Here is a 25562-nt window from a genome sequence, read left to right as displayed (position 1 = left end):
AGATGGATGTATGCATTTAATTAGGGCTGGGCTCAATTCCCTGCTCTACTGTTGGTTCCCAGTGCAATACTGGGACAAACCACCAATGAGCAGGTTTTCTGCCAGAGTAAACTGGAGTGGCTGTTTTGCAGGCAAGAAGGTAATGGCAGTTATATGCCATGCTGAATGTGGTCGTTAGGTTTGATGGTGGACAAAGATAATTTAATTTGATGTCCTATAAAAACGCAGGCCAAAAACTTGACCAATGTATCCGTAGTAATCTGAAATAAGACCACAGCAAAACGTGCTACCTATGTCTCCAGGCAGGAACAGTATGGATCCTGCACGATAATTTAACATTTCCCAATATAATACGCTTGAAGTGGTGCAGTTTATAATTCCAAAGCTAAGCTGCACACTGCAGTCACCGCAGAGCTTTCCTGGCATCCTTCTTGGGCAGGGAGGAGTGATGGTGCTCTGTAAGTAACGGCTGCATTTGTGTATTATCTCCTCACAGCACTCAGTTAAAAGACTGCAGCTGGCACTTAAGCGGGGTAATGAGAACCTGCTTAAAAGGAAATGACTTCTGCCCTTTGGCGTGCTAACTTGTCTCAGGCTGTTACTAACTAATTACTTCATTAGCACAGCAGCAAAGTAACGTACAGTGAGAAAGCAGTTGGGAGAACATACATGAAGGCTCAGTGTGACCCCGTCTATGCTGGCATCTGCAGCCCACGTCTGCAAGAGGCTTTCATTTTCCTGACTCAATTGGCAGTCAGAGCAAGCAGTGCAGTGCACGGAGATAAGACTATTTTAATTTCTTGCTTCAGGAGACTCAGCGGTCTCCTTGGAAAGACTGATGCCTTGTCCATGGATTTGCAGATTGAGCAAACATACTGTGCCATTTAATTACTAGAGAATGGTTTCAGCATTTTCAGGAAAAAATATAATATAGGCTTTGGATCAATCTGGGCAATGGTGTTCCACCTGCAAGGCCACATTTCTTACCAGGGGAAATAGGCAGCACCACTTTGTTCACTGCTGTCTGGGATAACACAGCAATCCTAACCCAATTTTCAAGTCTCTGCAGTTTTCTCTTGCAATTAAATAGCTGCTATTTACTGCTACTGCTGTAGCATTTCCAAGTGGGTACCTGCTCTTATGCTCTGGTGTTGTGCAAACGCTGAGCATCCAGGACCTGGGTTTTTGGCTTGCTGTGGATGCTGATAAGACTGCAGCATCACAGCTGAAACACTTCCAGCGAAAAACAATAGAATAATTTTACAGATGAGTTGTTTGGAACTTCTTGTCAGCTGATAAATTGATGATACTAGGAGATGGCTAAGTAATATTGATAGGGCTCCAGTTAGAAGCTTAAAAAAAACCCAAAACAACAGAGGTGTGATTACTTAAATACGCCTTTTTCTTTGCTTTGGAATATAATCCAAACATCATTCTCCCACATGAATTGCTGAAAAGTGCCCATAAAATTGTATGCATTCAGCCTTCCTGTCATAGTGGGGTGTGAGTTATGGAAAGGACAACTGGGAAGCAGCGCACAGCCACCACCTTTAGCCTTCCCTTGTCTTTACAACCACCTTCACTGTATTCTAGTCCCAGTTTATCCAAATCACAAGCATCTCAATGATTTGGGTTGGCGTGCAGTCCTTGTGTTACTTTTGAAATGCTGATGAGACTGGGGCATTGGATGCCATTGCATCCAATGGACCTTGTGCTGGGCAGCTGGACGAGGCTGGGGAAGTTCTTATTCAGGGAAATGGCTGCATGTAGCTGAAAGTGAACTGCTCAGTTCCTATCATGGGACCTTCTGTGGAGCTGCTGGATTTGTAAGAAGTTTCATGAGATATTCAGAGAATGTGTCAGAGAATTCACCCACAGATACAGAAAAGAAAAAAGGCTTTCAGAACCCCGAGGGTGAAGGTTAATGACTGAAACCTGTTTGTCTATTTAGCTGAAATCTGTTTCATGACAGACTGTCACTTTCCTAAGTTTTTGTCAGGGTAATTAAACCTATTGGTGCCAGATCAAACTTACCCCCTGTTGTTGCTCAATTGGAGGCTGTGGCATCACGCAGGGGAAGGCTGCAGCCTCGCTAATTAGGGCCAGGCGATGTAGTTGTACAGCATAATTTAGACCATTTCCTTTTGGGAATTGTCTACTAATCGAGCATAGTTTCAATGAGAGCATTCGTTGTTCATGCTGTCACTGGGCTCACTCATTAAGGATCATCAGTTAAAGCAGCACAGGTGTCAGTGTGTCAAGGCGTCTACCCCAGCCTTTGCTATGGGCAGAGTGAGCATGCAAGGAGTTCAACCTTGCTGAGCTCTCAGTCTGAACCCCCAGCCTAACATCCCACATCCCTAACGTGCAGCCCAGTCATCTCCAGGAGTCCGTGGAATATCTGATTGTGATAGATTGACTCAGCCCGAGTTTGGTTCAAGATGTTACTGCATTGGATTTGCTGTTTCCGCATTGATCTAGCTTGCTTATCTGACAGACTGCTTGTCTCCAAGTGCTTTAATGCCATGTTTGGCCAATGCTGTTTGATTCTGCCTCTCTCAAAGAGCTCCCAAACTCTTTTGGGGAGATCTGTTGTCTGCTAATTGTGGTGGCTTATCTCCATGTGCATTACTGAATTCATATTTTTGAGAGGGATCTTCGGTCTATCACTGCATGGCTTTCTACGTGTTCTTTTTTCTGGACAGTCATACAACAAAATCTGTTTACCAAAGGTAACAAAGTGCTGTATTAAAAGAGCACAGGTTGGTTGCTTCGTACCTTTTTCTGTCGAGACCTGAAATCACTCCAATTAGGAGTTACTCACGTGTTGTTCCTTGAGCACAGCCATCGCAGTGAACTTTATTGTCCTTTCTTTTCTAATGAAAGGTGTACACTGGTGAAGCAGTTCAACCCATTCTGATCCGTAGTGATGATAAAATGGCTGTAAGCCCAGTACTGGTAGTGTCTTTTTATACATTTTTGCAGACACTGTGCAAATATCTAAGGTAAAGAAAAAGAAAACCTTCAGTTGTATTGGCTTTCCCACTGTCAGTACCCATAGTCATAAAGAATCGATGCCTGTATAAAATGAACTCAGAACATCCTTCAAACTAGTGAAGAGGAGATGAAAATAACATGAAGAAATTCCCAACAGCAGTGGTATTGGTATTTGTAATGGTAATGTGTTCATCCATAACTGCACCTGTTTGCAAGAGACGTGCTGCCTTTTAAAACCCTGAGTACAATGTGTAATTTTCGGGATATGGATTAGACACACAGGGCTTTGCATTATTACTGCAGAGGAAGGGAACAAACTGTACGGCAACTTCTTGGAAGGAATGAACTAATTTCAAGTAAGCTCCACTCAGAATAGTTACTGCTCCTTTAATTTTGTTCTGATAGGTTTTTCTGAATGTTTACATGAATAGAGGACTGTTTTCTTCCCTTCTGTTCCTCCACAATTTGCAGTTATAAAAGAAGTCTAATCATTACCAGATATTCATGGAAGCATACACGTATATTCTGAATCCTGTATATTCATTAATCACACTGCATTTTGCTTTATTTTTGTGATGCTCGGTGTATATCAGTTTTCATTAACCTCTGGCATTATTTGCAATGGATTCTGAGGCTTGGCAGAGCCACTTCAAATACCAGCCATGATAAATGCTAATAGATTTCCCATTATACAAATTCTCTTTTATCCTCTTACTTTAACTGCTGCATTTCTCACTCCTTCCATTGTGTGCTTCTGGTGACCAGTGTCCCTACAGCCATTTCCTTAGCTGAAACAAGGGCTGGATTTATGTGCAGGAGAGCTGAAAACACGTTTGTTTCAGTACTGAAGAAAAACAGCTGTGCTTTGTTTGTGACTGGAATTTCCTCTGAGGTTAAGCCAATTGTCCTGGGACATCCAGGCAATTCTCCTGGCTGGCCAAGTTCTCTGCAGCTCTCAGAGGAGGGAATACCAGACCTTTGTATCCAAATGTGCTTAAATTCCAGTGATGAACCCAGAGAGAGGAAGGAACGGCACTTCTCCTTTGGTCTTATTTGTTGATTGGCAATTCAGCATCGTTACAGCGGGTACAGTCTGGTGTCAAATAATGCTTTCATAGAATCATTAAGGTTGGAAAAGACCTCTCACATCATCATCCAACCGCCCACTTACCACCAATGTTGCCCACTGACCACATCCCTCAGGGCCGCATCTCTATGGTTCTTGAATGACTCCAAGTGACTCCACCACTCCCTGGGCAGCCTGTGCCAGTGCCTCCCTGTTCCTTCTGAGATGTTTCCTGATATACCTGAAGCTCTCCATTTTGCTTGGACAAGCCATGTAAGTTCCTCTGCTATATCTCATGCAAAATGAATTGGAGACTCATCTTCTCAGCAGAGGTGAGAGAAAGAAGAGGAACTTAAAAAAGAGCAAGTAGCTGTGGGTAGGAAACTAGGGATCAGCTCTCTGTCTCAAAAACTAGGACGTTTAGGGCACAGTGTGGATGTACATAACCCAGTAACACCCATATTTCTAGGCTTGCTGGCTGTTAAATAGTACCAGCAAAGCTTAAGGTCCAGTTGCTCAGACAAACTCATACTGCATGGCTGAAATGTTGGGTACAAGCTTCTTCTCTGCAGGAAGAGAGGGGATGGTGGAGGAAAGGGTATCTGCACCTGGATAAGGAAGGAGAAATGTGCTGCAGGGATGTGGCCGGGACAGTGTGTTGTGGCAGGAAACACACCAGTGGGTACAACCCCTGGTGCAGTGTCCAGTTCTCTGAGATAAAAGATGGAGAGCTGGGGCAAGAGGAGGAGGGAAGAGATCAGCTGCTTCAGGCTCCTACAGCTGAGGCAGTGCAGGAGTCTCATCCCTGCTGCCTGGCCCCATCTCTCACCTCAGCATCAGCCCCTCATTCCCGGCTCAGCAATGCTCGTGGGCTGGGTACCAATAGCAGCCTGTTTCCCACACACTTCAGATGTGCTCAGGCGTTTCATCTTCTGTACAAGGCATTAAATACGTACATTACATCTAAATTTATCTATACTTAATATATATGTACACACCTGTCAATGCTTTCAACTCTATATTTTAAAGAAAACAGGATCGAGTCAAGAAGGAAATCTCTGGCGCTGTTACATAAAGATTGATCTCTGAAGCACTAAGGGCTTATTGAGTTTAGAGGGCTGTAATTGGAATTCTTGAATTTGAAATGCAGCCTTGGCTCCTTTGGGACTGCCGTTTGTGCTGTGCCGCCTGTGTTCAGAGCAGCTCTCAGCCCCCTGCTTGCCAGAAAGCTTTCTAGGTCGGCATACGTTATGCTTTCCTTTGGCTCCGTGTTGGTACCTCATAGTCTGAACTTACCAAATGGTGTAAGTGTCCTTCCAGCCTGAAAAGGTGAATGGTGACCCAGGTAACGAAGTGCAAAGGCTCAGAGGCAGAGCTCTGCTAAGAGGGGATTATTCTGTGCCATGCCTCTAAAGGGTCTCCTGAAATGATGTTGTGATTTCTGAAGTCATCTGTGAGATCAGCAGAAATGTTTGCTAGAAAAGAATCCAAGACTTTGTGTCAGTCAGATCCCAAATGTCCATCTTCTGTGGGCACCTTTTAACCCCTGGGCACTGATTTGGTGGTGGAGATTTCTTGCGTGCACTCAGAGTTTCCCCATAAGTTTCAGTAAGGCACTGTGGGATGGTACTAAGAACCACTTCAGCCATAGTGTCAGTCCCCAGAAAGAATGATTGGAATATTTTCCTTTTTTGGCTGCTAAAAAGCATTGGGTGAGACCATACAAAGTCTGCAAACTACTCCTGGTGTCAGTTGGGTCTGAAAGTAGATGAGAAGTATCTGGACAACACTCAGATATATGGTCTGATTTTTGGATGGTCCTGTGTGGAGCCAGGAGTTGGATTTGGTGATCCTTGTGGGTTCCTTCCAATGCAGGATACTCTGTGATTCTAGTAACGTTTGTTGTCCCAGTTCTGCAAGGAGGAGGTGAGAATCAGGATGTGTCAGGCACACTGTCTGGGGAGCTGGAGTTCCCTGGTGATCTGTGTATCCCCAGGACTGCTTTACTCTCGGTCCTATGGGATGCTGTCACTGGCTTCTACAGTCACAAAAAGTTCTTTATAGAGTCATATAATTGTTAAGGTTGGAAAGAGCATGAAGATCATGAGGTCCAACCATCAACACACACCACCATGCCCACTGACCCTCAGTGCCACATCTTTATGGCTCTTGAACACCTTCAGGGATGGTGACTCCACCACCTCCCTGCACAGCCTGTGCCAATACATCATCACTCCTTTGCAGAAGAGTTTCTTTTGCACAACTTGTGCTAAAAACTCAGCATGTGTACTGGGGCTGGGTTTGTGATGAGCTGGTCCCATAAAATTCAGGGTTTTTGTGCCCTCTGTTCTGATAAGCTCAGGATTAGCTTTGTGAAGTGCAAGCATAACCCCATATGTGCTAGGGAGCAATGTTACTTTGCAAATGAATATGTTAATGCAGTGCCAGCTTCCCAGCAGGAGGCTGGAGATAGATATATATACATTAATTGGTGATTTTATTGATCTAGACAAGATAACAAGACAAAACAGCCCCACATCAAAACTCCTGTTGGAAAGGGTCCGCATCCCCTCTAGCACTGTCTTTGCTGTCCTCCTCCCAAACCCTTCCCTCCCAGTCCCTCTGCAACTCCATAAAGCACGACTCCATTTCACAGTAATCATAAATTAATTTAGAGCCAGCAGCCCCTCGCAGAGCCAGGCAGAGGTGCGGGGGGAGAAGCAGCATTAGAGCCATGTGAGCAGGAGCTGGCGGCTGCGGTCGGAAGATGTTTGCTGTTTCGCTCAAGTGCCGGCTTGGGGTGGTGAAACGGAGGAATAAAGGTATGGTGAGAGCAGAGAGCTGCTGCCTACAGCAGGGACTTGAAGGGTACCCACCAGAATGCTTGCTTTTCCTTTGCTGGACAGGAGGGAGAAACTCTGTGGCTCTGTTTTCGTATATGTTGGCAGGGGCTGGGGGCAATAGGATTATTTTACTTCCTTGCATGCTATATGTTTTTCAGAGGTATTTGACTGGCTTTTAGGGTTTATAGTCTATCTATCTGCCACGGTTGTTACTGCAGTGAAAGAGATTTAGGTACATATAGAGTCTTGCAAGGTTTCTCTCCTGCTGGAGCTGGGGCTGTGCTGGGGAAGGCACTGGGGCATGAACTGGCCTTGTTGTACTGCCCGGCCATCTGGTGTCTGTCCCCCTCACTCCTTCAGCAGGGGAACGGGATTGAGGGATGAGAAGGTGGGGAGGATAATGGGGCAGTGCCTGGGCTGAAAACTGAGTTCAGGATGATTTGGGAAGTGAGAAGCAGCAATGTGTTAAGTGTATCTCAGCGTAAGTTTATCCGAGGCAGGACAGTTACTCAGCTCACAACCCTGCAGCATTGTGTGCACTGAGAAACAGAGGAATTCTTCGTGCTGGACTGTGACCCCTCATCCCTCTCCAGTTTGTGGTTACTGGACCTGGCTTCCAGGCTGCCCAGTTGAGGTTGCTGCTGGGCAGCTTTCCAGGGAAGTTAGGAAAGACTGTTCTGAGTTGAGACATAGGAAGAGCAAGTTCATTTCTGCCCACAGAACACTGGAAATACAGAGATTGTAATGAAGGTTAAACAAGTGTTCTCTTTGGTCTACCTGATGAAGTTGCAGTGGCTTTGGTTCTACTGTTTAGAATTGCCTTATATCGCCTGCATATCTTAGTGACAGATTTAAGTAAGAGAATCACTAATCCAGTACTGAGTTGTACTGCTTTGATCAAGGATTAAACTGAGCAGAAACTGGCTGTTGGGACTAGAGCTTTGAAATGAACAGCCAGAAAGAGATGTTGTACGCTTGTCGTGTACGTTGTGGGACAGCTGATGTTTAAAGTACATTCCCAGAAGATGGAGCAGAACTAAGCATTAAGCACTGTTGCCACCAGAATGAGCCCATGATATCTGGGGAGCAAGCAAGGATGGGAGCTGGTGTGAGCTGTGCTAGCAAGTAATGAACCCTGCTGCATTTCCCATCTCCTGGCTCTAAACTCCTGGCTGTCTGTCCTCTTGTCTGGGCCCCAAGGTGACCCCACATCCCCAGAGCATGTGGCACTGCCTGCTGGGGGACTGCCCCTCTACTTAGTTGCGATCACAGTATGACACGTGTTGGAATCTCAGCTGTCAGCTGCCATTAGGTTTGTATAGCTTTAAGTTTTCTCATCCTCTGGGAAGGGGCCCTGGCTGAGCTCTTCTCACAGGCACATCTTAGGCAAGCTTTCCTCCAGCTGCATTTCCTTACCCTGCCTCAAGCTCTGCTTGCTCCTCCCCAGCTAATCCCCTCACTTCAGAGAGAAATTTTTGCTGTCAGTCCTCTTGGATTCCTGCTTTCCTTCTCTTGCTGAGCCCTTGAGCTGTTCCTGGCACGACGGATGCTTAGTTAATCCCACTGGCAGTGCCTCCCTGCCACAGGGCCCCCAAATCCTTCAGGGCCCCTTTGTCCCCTGTGGGAGCTGCCAGCAGCCCCCAGGGAACAGCCCCTTGTCCTGTACAAAGATTCAGCTTTCCTCAGTACTAGTGGGATTTCCCATTGGAAAAGCCAAATAACATGAGCAAGTGCCAGGGATGCCATGAAGGAAATATCTGCTGGAAGGGTTGTTCCCCCCATAACCGTGTCACCACCGTGCATCCTGCTGCTGTAGTTTGTGTGTGGCCATGCCAGCTCAAATTGTGCTGTTTGCAGAGTGGTGGCCGGTTTCCCTGATAGTCCCCAGTTACTGCAGCAAATCAACGATGTTTTATAAATAAATAAACAGAAGTAGTGGAGATTCTAAATCATTAACCAAATACATGTGTTGGCCAAAAATTAGCAAATTAGAGCAATTTAACTGAGTGCTGGCTGCTCCCTTAATCCTTCAGCTGAGGCAGGGGCCCTGCAGAAGCACTCAGAGGCCTGGATCTGCTGCTGCATTGTGAAAAAAAAAGGGGAGGTTTGAGGTGCTTGAGCTTAAAATGCTTATTTTTGTCCACTCTGATTCCTCCCAGTGTGTGTTGTGAATGATATTAGAGTAGTAAAAGTCATTCTGCTGTTACTGTGTCAAAAGCTGTCGTTTGGAACTTGCCAAAATTGTGAAGTCCAAATTTGTGAAAGGAAATAGATGTTCTGTTTCCCTTTTACTTACCTTGGGGCTTTTCAGCCTTCTAAGCATCACAGGGGCATGTTTACTACCCTTTATTCTTTTCAGTTTGGATTAGATGCGTCCTTTTACTTTTGTTCTTTCTTTTCTCGTGCTTGAGTGCAAACTGTGAAAATAGGTAAGCAAAGAAAATCCAACCCCTAACCCAATGAACAAACAAGAAGAACGTATTCAGGAAACTGTCTAACAATGTGAGACTTGCAATAAAATCTGCTATACCGAGATCCAGATTTTTTCAAAGACACCATATTTGTGCCTTTAGGCGTCCTGACTTGTTCTTTGGGCTGGAGTTATTATGTCCTGATGAGCATAAAAGAATGTTAGGTTTTATTTGCACGATTTTGCTGTGAGTAGTTTCATGGAAATCAGTCCCAGGATCTGGGAACAAGCTTGCATGCTGTGCTGGTGTGTTTGCCATGCAGCAGTACAGTGTCATAAAGCATCCTGGCTGTGCTTCGTAGAGCATTTCAGCTGTTGGGTTTTTGTCACCACAAGAGTTACTGAAATAGTTTGGATCTCCTGTTGAAATAGAACTGAAAAATTAGGAGGGAGGTGAAAAATGGGCCAGGGTGCAAATACTGTTTCCAACTTGTGGAGCAGTACTAAGTCCAGAGCGCTGTACAGCCCAGTGTTGAGACTGGAGGGTCCTATGGAGCATCCATTCCTGGAGCAGGTAGCAATCATTATTGGTGCATTCATCCTCCAGACTGGAGTACCTGGTAAAAAACAAAGCAGTTTTCATTTAGCTGATGCACAGCCAATGCACAGAGAATCACAGAATTGTAGGGGTTGGAAGGGACCTCCAGAGATCATAGAGTCCAATCCCACTGCCAAAGCAGGTTAAGAAGAAGAAGAGAAGCCAGGCTTCTGTCCAAAATGCAGCCGTGGTGCAGAGGTTGAGCTAAGGCTGAATGCTCAGTTGTACCTTTGCTTGGCCACCTATTCTTCAGGATGGTCACTGCCTCTTGGGTTTATCCTCATCTGCACTTTCCACAGCGGAAGATATCTCAGAGGCTGCTGCAGTGAATACTGATGGGCTCTTTCTCTGTAGCCAGGAAAGCCTGGCAGTGGTGAGCATAGGAAAGCTCCCTGAGCCCAAACCACCACGCTGGGGAAGGCCGTGATTCCTTTTCTGTCATCGTGGCTACATTTCAGCCCTTTCTATAATTCATGAATAACGCATGATCAGGCATGTTTTATTTATGCCTCTTAATGAAGCCCATTTTTCAGCCTGGTGTCACAGCATCCCAGGTGACTGCCACCTGCTCTGAGCACCGTGCGGCTCCTTCAGCTTCAGCTCATCTCTCATCTTTCTCCAGGCTCCAGTGGCAGAGAAGATATTGGTCTCCTAGGGGGGTAATTGAATGAAAAAGGGCCCTTGCAGCCTGGAGGCTGGCAATGAATCCTTACAGCAGAGCCGTTGTGTAGGACTGTGAGTCCCAGGCTGTTTTGGTTGTGGCTTTGCTTCATCTCTGCTGAAGTCACGAGCTTTTACTTCTCCTATGGTTTGACAATTGGCATCTAAATGTTTGTTTTTTAAACAGAACTTCATTCACAGATGTTTGTATGACACAGTGAGCCCAGGATCAGTATAAATATACATATATATTTATATTTAATATTATTTCAGACATTGCATTTTCTCCTTGTAAACTGTGTCTGGGATTTCTCTGAGTCTGTTGCGGACTTGACACCACAGGGGGTTTGGATGTTAAAACCATGGATCAAAGAAGGTTGTTTTTCCCTGATAAGTAATTGAGCTACTTTGCTACTGTCTTACATTCAGCTATGTGAGATTAGTGCTTATTTCTAAGTCAGTGAATGACATGAAGCAGCTTGGAAGTAATCACTGTAAACAGGTGAGGAAACACCTTTGTCTCCTATTCCCTGCTCCTGTGGAGCTCTTTGTGTGTGTCATTGATTCCCACGTGCACAGGCATCTGACTGCACGCTCACAGGGATGTGCCAAATCACACTTCTTTATTTCTTTTGGAATTGACACTGGGTTATGCAGTCAGTCTGTCTGGAGGCCAATCTGCTCAAATGCCCAAGGGCCGTGTCAGGGAACTCGGTGCTGTTTTACCTCTATTAGCCTCTCAGTTGTTCTGATCTCTCAGCGTGGCAGGAAGTATTTCTGTTTTTATCATGAAGATACACCCACATTTGACAGCTGAAAGTCTAAATTTGCCATGTGGGCACCCTGGTAAATTTGGATAATGCCATTCTCCCTCCCAGCAAAAGTCTCAGAAGCTGAGACGCCCACCAGGGTGCCCTGTGCTGTGACATCTGAAGCAACCAGACAAAACTAGAGCTTCACGTCACTAAGAATGAAATTTCTTCCTTCTTTCTGCTATATTTACCTGCAGAAATATGTATTTTTTTCTTGTATTCAAGATCAGTTGCTGGAAAGGGTAGGAGCTCTAGGTATCTACTGACTGCTGTTGCTGGTGGAAGGTATTTTATACCTTTACTAGGTATAAAATCTAGTACATCTAGGCTTCCTATCCTGCCTCAGTGTGAGCCCTTGGCAGTGAGTGAGGTTTCCATTCCCTACTTCAGTGGGTTTAATGGTGGATAAAATGAAAAATATTTTAACAACGCACTGCAGAAGGATAAGAAGACAAAAATAACGTGAAGTGAGTTTTCAGCCTTCTGGCTCTGGTGGAGTCCTGAGATTACACCAGGGTGCTGTGTTAGTAAGGTACAACGATCTGTATTTTAATTAACAAAACAAAAAAAGTAAATGCTTTTATGAGTTAGAGATGCAAATAGAAAGCTAAACAAGATTGGCTTTTGCTGTAGGCTAAAATTAGGATCGTTTTCCCATTATTTCCAATGAATTTAGTGGCTACCAGCTGTATTTTGCAGCAAAGAGCCTCAAAGGAGCAGTGCCCTGCCAGCTCCCCTGCCTCCCTGCTGCCTTACACAGACCTGAGGGTGCAGAGTAAGGCTTGGGCTGTGTCCCTGCATGGCAGGCTCCTTTTGTTTGTGTTGGCCTCTCTTATATGAGCTAGTTGCATTATGGCATCATCTGAGTTGGAGGAGGCCCCTAAAGACGATCAATCCAACCCCCTGCAATGAACAGGAACATCCGCAGCTCCATGTTATGAGCCCGTCCAGCCTGACCTTGGCTGTCTGCAGGGACATCCACCATCCACCACCTCTATGGACAGCCTGTGCCAGTGCCTCACTGCCCTTATTGTAGAAAACCTTTTCTTTCGTGTATTTCCTGAAAGAAACACTTGGTTTCCATTAGTTCTTTTTCATAAGGGCTTATAAAAGCTTCTTTTCCAAGCATGCTGTGTGCTGGAGCTGAGGTTGTGTCCTTGCCAGCCTGGCAGCCCAGCGCTGAACTTTCCTCCTCTTCTTGGTTTCACTCAGACCCTGAGGGCTGTTGTAACCTAGTTTTTTGTGAGCAGTTTCCTTTTCTCTCTCTCCCTCTTGCTCTCTTGCTTTACAGAATATAGCCAGATTAATCACATGAAGCATTGGAAATCAACAGTGGTAATTCAGGGCTTGGTAACTGGTCATGGGAGGGCACAGGGGAAGCATTTCCCTCCTTAGGAAATCACCACATGATTTATCAATCCCCAGGGTGTCTGTCTGTGATTTCTTTTATACAATCTATTTCAGGAAACGCAAAACCAAAGGGAAGCTAACTGCCTTTTCATATAAATTGTCTGTGCTCATGACCAATACATCCCTTCTCATCTGAGTGCATTGAGCTGTAAAGGAGAAGTCATGAGATAATGTTTTCTATTCATACGCACAGTCCTGTTTCCACCAAGAAACCAAGTGCTTCGGACACTTGTCCAGAGTGGGAGTGGGATGGATGAGATGGTCTTAGAGGTCTTTCCCAGCCTTAATGATGCTATGATTCTATGACAGATTGGCACCCATTGCACTGGGGCCGAACTCATTGCAAAAGAGTAAAAGCAACTGAGTAGCACCGCTTGCTGAGACCTTTATGTGCGTGCTGTTCACCAAGGTGCTTCAACCTAAGCAAGAAGTTTCAAGATTCAGCATTTTCTCTGCGTGGCTGAGTGCTCAGGACATTCACACAGCCAGAGCTCCCCGTGCAAATCCCTGCTGTGCTGGATGGAGGCCTGGGGCTGGAACTGACCTCTCAGCTCTTCTAGGTTTTCAGCTGTGACATGTACAACCTCTGCCACCACAAAAATAGTTCAGTTTTAGCAACGCAAAAAAATACTTCCCCACTCAAATCTGCTGCCAGTGCAACATGAACTGCTCAGAGAGATGGATCTAATAATGCAGGTCTCTCCTGCTGACTTCCTCTGCCTGGAAGGGAGAGCTCCAAGGCAGAGCATTGGTTCATCCATTATCTGTTCAGCAATCCTGTGGAAAATAAACCTGCAGCCAGTTAGTTATCAGCTGCTGTAATATCCCCATATATTACCAACATCTATGCTTCCTAGGGATACTGGCAAGATTTTTCTTTGATAAACCCATCCCAGACTGGTGAAACAGGAAGAAATAATTCCTCTTTGTTCCTATGATACGTAGCTGAACATTCATAAAAATGAGACTGTTTCAGAAAGCAAGGAATTCAAATAGCGATACGGTGTCTGTGCTCCCCCTGCAACATAAGCACTGCTTCCCTGAACAGTTCATTTCTTATGCATTTTCTTTCTTTGAATCTATTGTGTTTTCTGATGAACTCCCTTCGTGTCCTGAAAGCAGCTGCTGCTTACAGTTTTGTCTTCAAGCAATGATCATAATAATAGATATTAAAATGACTCAGGAAATTCAGGTACTAGAGAACCGGCACTTATGCAATTCTTTCTGGGAAGAACAAAAAGCAAGGAAATATCAAAAGGAGATGAAACTGACTGATTCAAACAATAAAAATCCGTTCTAGCATCCCTCAGAGGGTAAATTAAAATGATTGTAGTACTTCTGATATGTTTTTATTGGAAAACAGTCAAGAACTGAAGAGTTTTGTTGAGTAAGTTCAGGTCTTGTCCATGTGTCTGTCTGACAAAGGCCTTACCACCTGGCTCAGTGGGTTGTGTTGGGTTCAGGCTTCAAGCAGTGCATGCGTGCTGGTGGTTAAAGCTGCCTTGATTTTGGGAACCCACTTTATTTCTCTCTACTTGAGCTTGGTGTAATGTGATATTTTCATTTTCCAGCAGTTTCACCACTTCTTTTCCCTTGCATGTAAGCATCACATACTGTTTGCTGAATATTTCACTTGTTCTTATTTAGACTGAAGGTTTCTGTTACCACTGGCCCTTAGGGGACCAATTTAGCTGCTCTGAACCAGTTTTGGTGTTCAATTCCTTCTTTTCAAAGAGCTGCATTTCCACATCAGTTCAACCCTTCGTGTGCTGGCATCTTCCACACTTCTGGCTCAATGAATGTTTAAAAACGCTATTTCTCCCTCCTGTCTATCCTCATCCATACATATGCCTCTGCTATCTAAATGATGGGGGGACATGAAAGTCGTGCTGAGAAGTGGAAGGGATTTTAATGTAAATGATGTACCACAAGGGATGCAACCTCAATCTGACTGAGTGAGGTTTTATGCACAGAAATGCAAAGCATTCAGCGCGTATATCGTTGAAGTGTTGCAGCAAAGCCTCTCGAAGGCAGCGAGTGCCTGAGTAAATTCTGAATTGCTGACCATGCCTCAGCACTGCTCCATCCGTCTGTCGTGGCTGTGCGCACATCATGCAGCATCCTGCTGAGTGTCGTGTCCTTGTCCCGAGAAAGTCTCGACCCACACTCAGCTGCATGCAAGTCAGACTTTAGAGGACAGAGGTACTGGAGCCATAGCAAAATCCCAGAGAGAATCCTTGCAGGTGGTGTGTGCAAATATCCTGCACAAGTGCCCTTTTTTTTTTTTATACAATGGTACCTAACTGGTCTTATTCACTCTAGTAGGCGCAACTGTTGCTTTTAGATAGAAAAAGCCTGATGACAAATAGGTCAAGGGACTGTGATATAAACATTAGTGCTTAAGATCTCCCCCTCACCCAGAGGAACACAGCTCTGAGCTAATTCTAGCCCTGCCTGATAACAAAAGTGGTCTCAGGCTGATGACCAAGTCTTTGAGGATTGGGATCCATTTATCTGAGCTATGTCCTCTCAGCTCTAGGAGGTGTGCTATTAAAATGAGGCTGTCAGCACCCCAAAGAGAGCTGGGGGCGGGCTGTGCATCTTCCATGCGGTTTGATCCTGCCTGACTTGTTAACACTCTCTTGCTTTTGTGATTAATTATTTAATCCTTTCCCTCAGTACTAGGGTAGAATAGTGCATCCCCTGTTTCTGCTGAGATTCACAGTTTTCCCTGCGAGCCGCCTCGAAGCAAAGCATGAGGAGACCAGGGCTGCAATGCTGGAAGGGAAGTCCAGTGCAGCAGAGTACCATGGGGATGTAGGGACAGTTAGCCCTGAGCAATCAGTGAAGCCAACACAACTGCTAGCTCTGAGGTGGATTGAGTGATGGAGAGGCATTGAATGGGGGTGGCTTTGGCTCCAGATGCTGTCAGACATGATAATTACAAATTGGAGGTGAACGTGTCAGTGAAGAGACTTGATTTCAAGAGTCAGGCTTGGCAACCCTCTTCCCTTTCTCTTTTGGATGCCTTTGAACAGCTTTCAGTTTAAGTTTTTGTAATCACCCGGGCGTAGCTCCTTCAGCTGCTTTGTTGTGGACGTGTTGCACAGACCCAAAGATCCACACAGCCTGTTCTCTGTGCACAGTGCTCATGTACCAGGGCTGCTACCCATGGTAATGTGCCCACCTGAAGTGCTGGTGTGTGCGTGAGTGTAGGGGGAATTTGTGCTCGGTGAGTACCAGAGCTCTGTTTCCAAACAGGTGAGCTCAGAGCTCAGCAACAGCCAAATCATTGCCTGTCCTCTGGGGTTGCAGAGCCTCTCATTGCAAGCAGCTGGGGGCTGCCAGGTCCTTCCTCCATCCCCGAGCATCCTTGGCTGCTTCCTGCATGAAGCCTCCACTGCTGGATAAGGCAAAGCCTGAGGTCTGAATAATTAGCAAGGAATTAGCTGTGCTTTCATTATAAGACAGTCTCCTTGGTTCCTCTGGTGTTTGCATATTCTTCCTTTCATCTACTGCCTGTCATAGGTGCCTCATGTGGCTGTGGAAGGTCTGGGAGGCTCTGCTGAGGGGAGCAACAACCCTCAGCAGGGGGGTGAGGGCTTGTGCCTTGTCCCCACAGATGTGGCTTGTGGCTCTGGCTCCAGCCTTCACCCCACTACAATTGCTGCTGGCCAACTCACTGCTCCATGAAGTAGCCAAGCACCAGCTCTGCATCAAACATGTTAGGAAAGCTGATTGCTTGATGCCTAGGAGTCTTAGACTGGATTTCTCTGCATTTCATCAGGGTCTATTAATTAAACAGAAACTCACAGTGATAAGGAAAGGGGCCCAGGAGAGCCATTATTTGTCGGGAAGACATCATGACTAATGGTTTTGCTACGTGTTAATTGAAAGCACTGGAATTTTTAGCAGTAACACCTGAAGGCAGCAGTACTGAGTGCAGCTGTGAGGGGCTGCATCACTCACAACCTTGCTGTTCAGGAAGCTCAGCAGTAACCAAACATGTTAATGAAATGGCCAAGTGATAGTCTCTGTTTCTAAAGCTTGGGTCCCTGCCTGCACACTCATTTATTTTCCCCCAGTGCTATCCATATTGTAATTTCCCTGCAAGCTGTGGTTTTCCAACAGGTGGTGCCTGATGTGGAGGGGACTGTCACCATTGTTGTCAGGGTACCCCCTCTCCTGGGGATCCAGCTGGTGGGAATGATGTCTTGCTTCTGATTGGAGATTCATAACATGTGCCTCCACCTCCAATGTCCATTAATAGCTCATAAATAACCTGCAAGGACAGAAATGCTGAGGATAACGCATCAGCTGGAAGGGATCCAGGGCAGGGGCTGGACTCACTGTCTGGGCAAGCAATCACAGTCAGAGTGAAATTCAAACACCCAAAGAGCCCCTTCCATATGAAGGGTTGGGTCTTGATGTGTAAACTTTGCCTTATACTGTCACCTAATGCTGTTAATGCCCATGGAACTGTATATGTTGCAGGGAAATTACTATATATAACAGTCCGTGGGAAACCGGAGATAAGAATATGTTTGTCCTCTCATTTTTCAAGTAATTAGCAGGAAAGGACAATGTTGCAACAGAAGAGCACTGAGCTAGTGGTTAAAATGCACCTTTTTTACAGCATCCTGGTATAGTCCTCCTTATAAAATTGTTAAATCTCTCAAATTATTATCTAAATAAATATTTTATTGTGTTTTAATTTGCTTTATTATATTGCACCGTGACCTGAGCACCTTGAATTCATAAATAAAAGAATTGTTACGTGGAGTCATTACAATACGAAAATTAATGCTCAAGTGCTTGGAGTCTTATAAAAATTTCAGCAGGTTTTCTAAGGCGAGTGATTTGGGTTCATAAACATACACGTTTTGCTGCTCTTAGACACTGTGGGTCAATAGAGTACAAGAGGTGATGCTAGCAAAACCTGTGCTCTTTGATTGAGAGAGCAGAGCGTTTGGAGGGCAGAGCACCAAACTGTTACACTGCAGCACTCTAATGGCACCTCCGGACACTGCAATAGCAATAAAGCATGACAGCATTGTCTAATAACTCAATTAATAACCGGTTCTGGTAATGGGAAGAGAGAGTGCTTTAGTTAGCATTCAGCACAACCTTCTCCATTTCAGGGTTTCTAGAAGACCCTCTTAGCAGTGGGGACTGGTGAGGTCTTCTTGCCTTTATGTAAATGTTCCAATGGCCTCTGGGGCAGCGGATGCCCAAAATTGGGTTGGATAGTACCCAACCTCTGGCACCCAGCCTTTGCAAAGCTCCTCAGTACCCAGGGGGTGTCCCAGAAGAAGATAATTAGGCTTGTGCTAGATCAGCTTCCTCTGATCCCTAAGAAAGAGTTAATTACAGCCTTCTCCCTTTTGCTCAAAGGTGGCTGGGTATTATCATCAGAGCTGTAATTATTCATGCTAATTACTTATTTGGAGAGGGAGAGAGAATGAGAGAGTGAAGCCCCAGACTCCACATCAGCGATTAGCAGAGCAGACCAGGTGCACTCCGTTAGGGTTGGATCAAGGTGGGGCTTGAGGGGTTGGTAAGAGGTTGGGGATGCAGGAGCAGCTGTGAGTGGACACAGAGCAGACCTGGCCCTTCTGATGCTGCCACCTCCGCTGGGACTGAGGAAAAAGAGCATGCACTTCTTGCAGACCTTCCTCCGGTGGAGGGCACTCCGAGGTAATCCTGGCTGGAGCCTTCATTGATTTGGTGGCTTAATTAACCTTTTGCTCACTCCTTTTTCCTTTGGTTTTAAATCTCCCAAGGAGGGAGCAGGGTGGGTTATGAGCTGCTTGGCAGAGGGCTGCGTCTGGGCTGCTTTGCACTGATTATTTCATTAATGGAACAGAAACCTGGGTGACCCTTGGCTGACTTGGTGCCGGCATGCTGCCCAAACAAGCTGGGGAGGGGAAAAGAGGGGATATGTTTCATCTCTTCTTCTTTTGTGCTTTTAATAGAAAGGCTGATTTCCTTTGGAGGTGTATTCCTATAAATGAGTCTGGGTTTGCATGTTAAAGCCAAACGGATTTAAGCTCCCTTTGTTGGTGGCAGGGGGCATCTACTTGCTTGATGGCCCCAGAGAAATGCTTGGAAGGCAGCAGCACGATGAGGCTGAGTATGCTGGAGAAGTTGAGACCGGGGTGGGAAAACGCTTCCTTTGTGGGGACAGTGGGAAGTTGAAGTGTACCTGGAGAGGTCTGGGGATGGCAGTGTGCCCTGAGTGTGGCAGCATGCGATGGCTTTGCCCAAAGTGAGTGAATTGTTGTGAGGTGGGAGACTGCTGCAAGGGTTTAAATCATCCCCCATCAAAGTGGTTTTGTTGTGCTTTTATTTTTCACTGGAACAGTAGGAACTGTATGTCCTGCCCAACCAGGTCACTAACTGCTCCTGGTAGCTCATCTGTGCACAAGTCAGTGCTGAGTGCTCAGCTGTGCTGCAGGTTGCTTTTTGTTGGCTCTTCTGCTTTAATCCTTAGGTTCTTGCAGGGCTAAGGGAGAAGAGCCTTAAGACTGGTGTTTAAAGGTGACTTGAAACATGAAGGTTTTAACAAAATAACCACGGAGAGCTGCCCCTTGCTTTGCCTGTTCCTCTATTTTGACTAAGGTCTCTGCCATTGTCCTTATGCCCAGCATCCATGTGCTGTGCTGAAAGCCAAACTGGACTGCTCCCTTCTGGAGATCTTAATTTCCCCTTGTGTTTTAACTTCCTAACTCAGACTTGCCATAATTATGTTCTGAGTAATCTTTTCACCTGGGCGTTTTACTAAGTGTTTAAATTATACAGGTTTTCCATTCCCATACCCTCTTCCTGCCAGGGACAGCTGACTCAAGTACAGTGAGCTGGGGACCAAGGACTGCAGTCATCCCTTCCTCCAGAGCAGAAGATGGGGATGGGGAGATGTTCCCTTGAAAGTACTGGGGCAGTTTGGATTTGCAAAGAGGTCAGGGGTGGGGATCACTGTTCTAGCAGATAGATAGGGTGTTGCTGAACCTGAGTTTAAGATTTATTTGTAGTCTTTTAAGTCTTTTGCCTGCTGCTTATTGGGAACAGGAGACACCTCCAGAAAGGCAAGGAATCTGAATTCACTGCAGTGGTACAATAGAAATAGCCTTTATTATAAGCCCACACAATCCTTCCAAATCTACACCCTTTAAAGACAGCAAGTTTTGTTGTTTTTTTTTTTTTTTTACTTCTCTTGAAATACACAGGCATTAAGAACCTATTTGCTTCCTAAGGAAACTGGCCAAAATAGATTTTTCTGCATATGCGTCTTGTTCTCTTTTTTTTGCCCTTTTTCCTCTGTATCTTCTGCAAATTACCCTCACCCTTTGAGGTTCTGCCTCCAAGCCGTGTGTAAGTGCATGTTATCTAACTAATGGCTACTTAATGCTTTCCTATGGGTGTTAGACCTCCTGAACAGTTCCTACATAAAGCTGTTGCAGAGCGCTATGGCGTGCACGCCATTATAGCAAGCTTGTTTTCGATCTGCCGGTGGTTTTCTCCTCAAGTCAGGGTTGCAGAGTTACAAATGAATATTGACCTTGCACCTGTGTCACTCAGTAGCTCAACTCCAGGTGCAAATTGCCTGTGGAAGACCGGAGCGTTTGGGCTGTGGGCCTGATCTTTACTTAATGGAGTTTGAAGGCTGGGTGCTGGTGCCACTGTTCGGGAGAACAATGCTCTGGAGGCCAACAGGGCCCCTGGGGGACCACAGGCTTCCTACTGGGTGCAAGATGTGAGGGGAACACATACCTCTGTGGAGGAATGGTGCATTGTTCTGATCGAGGTGCTGCAGTTGTGGGACCCAACAGGAGCAGAATTTACTTTGAAAATCTCCACAGGCTATGTCCTTTTCCAGCCATAAAGGGATTCCTTGATGGATTTTCACCTCTCTGCATTGAGATCAGAGTTACCCATGTAGGTAGGGAGGAACCCTAAGATTGGACTTTCCAGTCAAGCTGTTGCTGTAGGGAGCAATCGAAAGAACCTTCAGATACTGCACCCAAAATGTCCCTGTTGGCATGGGCTGCTGCTGGCTTGACTTGGGCTATGGCCAAAGCTATTGCGCTGTGATGGTCTTTGTAGCCTTCCCCAATGAAAGGAAGGTGACAAGGCTGCTGGAGCAACTTGTCCACTTGCTGTTTGATGCTGGGATCTGCTGCAGTGTGTGTTCAACTTCTGGAGGATGACCAATATGCATCCCATGGATGTTAAGATTTAGAGGAAAGGCTTTGTATGAAGCTGGCTCTAGGAGAAGGGCTGAGGAAGCTGACTCAATCTGCTTCAGCCACTGCAGTACTTGTGGCAGTGCTGCAGTTTTCCTCCATTGTTTTTTTCCCCCTGACAAAATCTGTTAATTAGAAGGCTATATCAATCACCAGTCATTGTGTTTGATGCACCTGAGACTTGATGCTAATTTGTGGACCTGCTCTGCATGGCATCTGTGTCTGCTTGCCTGTCTTTAGGGAATAGGGCAGTTAGTAAGCAATAAAAGTTCTTGCTCCATCTCTTCCCGGCATATCTATGTGTGGGGGAGGCAAAATGGTCAAGAGAGAGTTTACGAAACTGCACAGTTTTAGTGCATATCCCCCCAAAAGCCTGTAAATTAGCTACAAAAATAGCAGAGCTGAGAAAAGGTGTTTTGCTTGGAGCACTGACTTTTTTCCTGAGATAGGACTTTTTCCTTCTTTTGTCCTCATGACATTGATGAGGGCATCCCCTACTGTCCGTGTCCCCAGCAGAACTTCAGAACCCTTTCTCATGTCTCTCTGTGTTATTTTGTCTAAATGGTGACATGCAGTGGTGATGTGATGTGACTGAAATGGCACGTGCCAAGCTTCTGCTGAGAGCAATGGATATGTATGCATGTGTATGTATTACTGATGCTGAGATATGTAACTCTTTTTTCCCACGTTTTTGTCTCTGTACAGCACTTATGATCAGGATTTCACAGGCCACCCCAAGCTCACAGACAGACTATATGTTCCTTTCCATGCTCAGCTGTAGTTACAAGGTCCTTCATGCATTAATGGTCATCTTTCATTTTTCCAACATATACCTAAATATTCTCAACAGTATTACCTTGACAGTAAATGAGCTGTGCTGTCCTGGTGTTGTGCTGTTTTGTTCTTAACCCCCACAGCATCATGCACTCATCCATACGTGCAAACCCACTGCAGTGTTTTCTGCTGAGGTTCCCACCAGCTGCAAAGCTTTTGTACGTTAACCTTTCCTTTATTGAGCCTTTGTAAGCCTTAAGTTACTGTGTGAATTTTGCATGAGGGGAGCAGCAAGGACAAATGTCAAACCAGGATCTCTGTTCCTGTTGAAAGGCTGAAAGAGAAGATAAAAGGGGTATCTTGTGCTTGTGTTAGAGTCACTGGGAATATGAATGAACTGCTATGATGACTGGGTCAAGCCATCCTGGCTTACATATCTGAAGTACTTGGTGCAGTGAGATTGAAGTCATCTCAAAGCCAGGTTCTGCCTGGTGCATAGGTTTCTTGTAGTTATTATTTTTAATCGTCCAGCTGCTATTTGCTCTGATAAATCGGTCTATATGGACAACAGTAACAAACAGTCCGTGCATTGCAGCAGCTTTCTCTTTCTTGCAGGGTGATTCTGTGATCCTGTGTGCGTGTGAGGGAATAGAAACATTAAACTGCATCCCTCTGTGTCCCTGCTCTCCTCCCCCAGCCCTGCGTTAGCCATTTTACGGGAGCTGTAGGCTCTCCCAATTGCAAGCACATGCTGCTCTCTCGTGGAGCTGCGTGCATTGCAGGCTGAGCCCAGCTCGCAGCAGGCTGCTTGCCTGGCAGCCTTAGGTGGGTTTCTGTGCATGAAGAGCCTGGTTTAGCAGCCTCTGAAAACAAGTGATGTTCCTTTTGGGAATAGGAAATGGGATTTGCAGGTGATGAAATAAAGGCTTTTCCTGTGCAAAACTATATCCCCTGCATGGGGTATAGCACAGAGGAATTGTTTGTGAAGCTGGCTTGGCTTTGGAGGATGGATGAGTGAGAATGGAGAATGAAGAATGGAGTTGGGAAAGGCTGACCATTCTGTTTCAGACCTCAGTTGGCATGGAGAGGCTGGTGTGCCATCAGACAGTCCACCTAATTGGGATGTTAGAAACCTGCCTGCATGCTGAGCATACTCGCTGCATATCCTGTGCCTGCTGTGCCACAGCATGAGGCAAAGTCGTGGCGCTGGTCCCTGCTGAGTACAAGGCAAGAGGTGGAGCAAACTTGAGGTCTTGGCTGCTCCCAGAGGGGTGCAGGAATTGCTCTATTGAGGAACCTGCGGAATCCCAGCGTTGTCTTTGTGACTCTTGGAAGCTTTGCTAAATAAATAGTGCTAAAAGCAGGGACCTGTTTGGAGAGCAGCTCTGTTGCCTCTGAAGGACTGGGAGAAGGGAAGGTGTGAAGCTGGGCTGCAATCACAAGAGGGCAGAGCTGGCTTGTGGTCCTGAACTCCTCCAGCGTATGGACCATGGAGGGACATCAGGAGCCAGCCTGCTGCCCTGTGCCAGTGGCAGTCAGGACTGTGATGGGTACAGGGCTGTGAGCATGAATGTGCCTCTGTCCTTCTGACCCTGCATCAGTGTTACCTGGGAGGAATATATGAGTAAGATGAGATCCTTGCTTGTGACCCTTCTCTGACTGCTGCACCTGAACTATGCTTGTGGGAATCTTACTGCAGCATTAATAAAGGTTTCATATTAATATTGATGTTAGAATTGAAAGCATCAATTGATTGTTAATTAGTGGCTGAATGGTGGCTCGAGCAGTGCTGGTAATGATGCATGGCAATAGGGCTTCCCAGGCAACATCTGATCTAAAACACACAAATGGCAGGAAGGATCACAGTGGGATCTGCCTCCTGATCACCTGTTGATAGTTGCTCTTGGCACTTCCAGGTAATGCAGAAATACAGGGTTTGAGGCTTTAAAACAGATTTTAGATTTGGGTGATGGAAGGAGATGATCTTGTGTCATCTCTTTCATTTCCAGGGAAAGCAGTTACCTGGACTAGTTCTGCTGCTGCAGGGAACCTGTTTGGAAGCTTACCTGTAATGTAGGGCCAGTGATTTTGGAAGTCCTCATTCCGGAGTGATGGGCTTCTTGCTTGGGCTGCTTGCTCCCTCAGCACAGGTATGCAACTCTGTCCCATAGAGCTGCATTCCAGGATTCCCAGCACTTCCCAGTAGGGATCAGTGAAGGTAAGGGCTGCTCTACACCCCGTCTGCCAGCATCAACCTCAAGACTTCATACAAGGGAATCCTCAGACTCTCCCCTGGATAAACGAGGCAGTGTTGCTTGCTTCAGCTTGGTCTGCTTATGGCATCCTGTCACAGGAGGGGTACCTGGTCAGCAGCCCTGGGGCCGTGCAGTGATGCCATGCAGGGTGGTCCCTGCCTCCCAGGTGAAGGGTCCAGTCAGATCAAAGCTTCAGCAGACTAAAGATACACAGCAGAAATGTCTTGTCCCTGGGAACGTAAGACTGAGTCACGCTGCGTGTGTTCATCTCTAGCCTGGGAGCTTATCTCAGAGGGAACTTTTCTTTTTCTTTGAACTTGGAGGATCTTTGAAGCTATGTAGCAGGGAGACACCCAACAGGGGTATACTGTTGTATTCCTGGTTATTTGAATGTACTACTCTATGTTCTGTGGGAGTTCTCCTGGGTTGGGACAAAAGGACGGCATTCCAATTTTATTTCCTGTAGAAATAAATTAATGAAACAGAGCTGTAAAACTGCAGACAGACCCATGACACCATCCAGAACACACTGGCATCTCCCATGGCTCTTCCCTGCTGTGAGTGAAGAATAGCCCTCCTACACAGCTTCATTAGGGTTTGCAGTTGGCTCTGCTGATCTGTCAGGCTGCTCTGGTGTGTGTCTGTACTAGTCAGGCACAGTGCTCGTGTCTGCGTCCTGGATCCACCTCTAATGAGGTGATAGCAGATGGCATGTAGCATTAACCTTTTTGGCTGCTCTTTTTACTTACTTTCTTGTCAGACACGGCTCATGTGCTAGTAAGTGATGGCTGAAGTCCATTCCGTGAGCTCTGCTCTCCAGCAGATTCCTCTCTTCTTTATCTTGTTCCCTTTTGTTGTATGCAAGGAAGGTAAAACAAAGGGGCTGGGGGAGGGAATCCAGGCCAGAAGCAGCCAGTAGAGTAAAAGAAAACTGTGAGAGCATCCCAGATTGTGTGTCTTTGAACTCAGTCATTTTCAATATCATTCTTGTAATCCTTTTGTATTTCCCCCATACCTCTATCTTATCAGTCTCAGGAGTTGCTTTGAAATGGATTTTTCCTCAATTTACTCTCACTCCCTCATTTGTTTAATGCAAATGCTGCTTTAATCCTCTTCTGGCCCTACCTGAGCCCAACATTTTCACAGGAAAATAAAAACTTACTCCATGGGTTAGTTGCTTGCTCCCTGGTTTGCTGGCTGGGCGCCTAATCTTTGGGTTTTGTAATCTGCAGGGAGGTGGTGTCTGGTAGCACACAGAAATGATGCATAAGGTAGGTCATGCTAGTGCAGGCATGCAAGCATGCCTCAATAGCTCCTGGAGCAGAGCCAGCTCCCATTGGTGCCAGCCAGGCCAAGGGTGATGGTGTGTACTCATCTAAACAAGTAGATGTTCTGTTCTGTTGCCAGTGTGTAGCAGAGGTGCTTACGGCAATGCAGAAGGGACTGATGGTAGCGCCCCTGTCTGTGGATTCCAAGCTAGAGCAGCACAAGAGG

The 25562-nt window shown here is 46.0% G+C and overlaps 1 protein-coding gene across 7 annotated transcripts in view; it reads left to right on the top strand.

Moving 5' to 3' along the window:
- The window catches only part of GRIP2 (glutamate receptor interacting protein 2), a 198418-nt gene that overhangs the window by 94056 nt on the left and 78800 nt on the right, over window positions 1-25562 (top strand). Inside the window, exon 1 of one of the 7 annotated variants that reach the window (XM_015875368.2) lies at window positions 18279-18493. The exons of the other annotated variants lie outside the window; for them this stretch is intronic. Within the exon in view, the coding sequence (XP_015730854.1) occupies window positions 18415-18493 (79 nt within the window). The 5' untranslated portion in view covers window positions 18279-18414. Of the gene's footprint in view, window positions 1-18278; window positions 18494-25562 lie in introns of those variants that run through there. 7 annotated transcript variants of the gene reach the window in all.

This window comes from Coturnix japonica, chromosome 12 (assembly GCF_001577835.2).
Source record: "Coturnix japonica isolate 7356 chromosome 12, Coturnix japonica 2.1, whole genome shotgun sequence".
Taxonomy (NCBI): Eukaryota; Metazoa; Chordata; class Aves; order Galliformes; family Phasianidae; genus Coturnix; species Coturnix japonica.
This window is presented reverse-complemented; position numbering and strand designations above follow the sequence as displayed.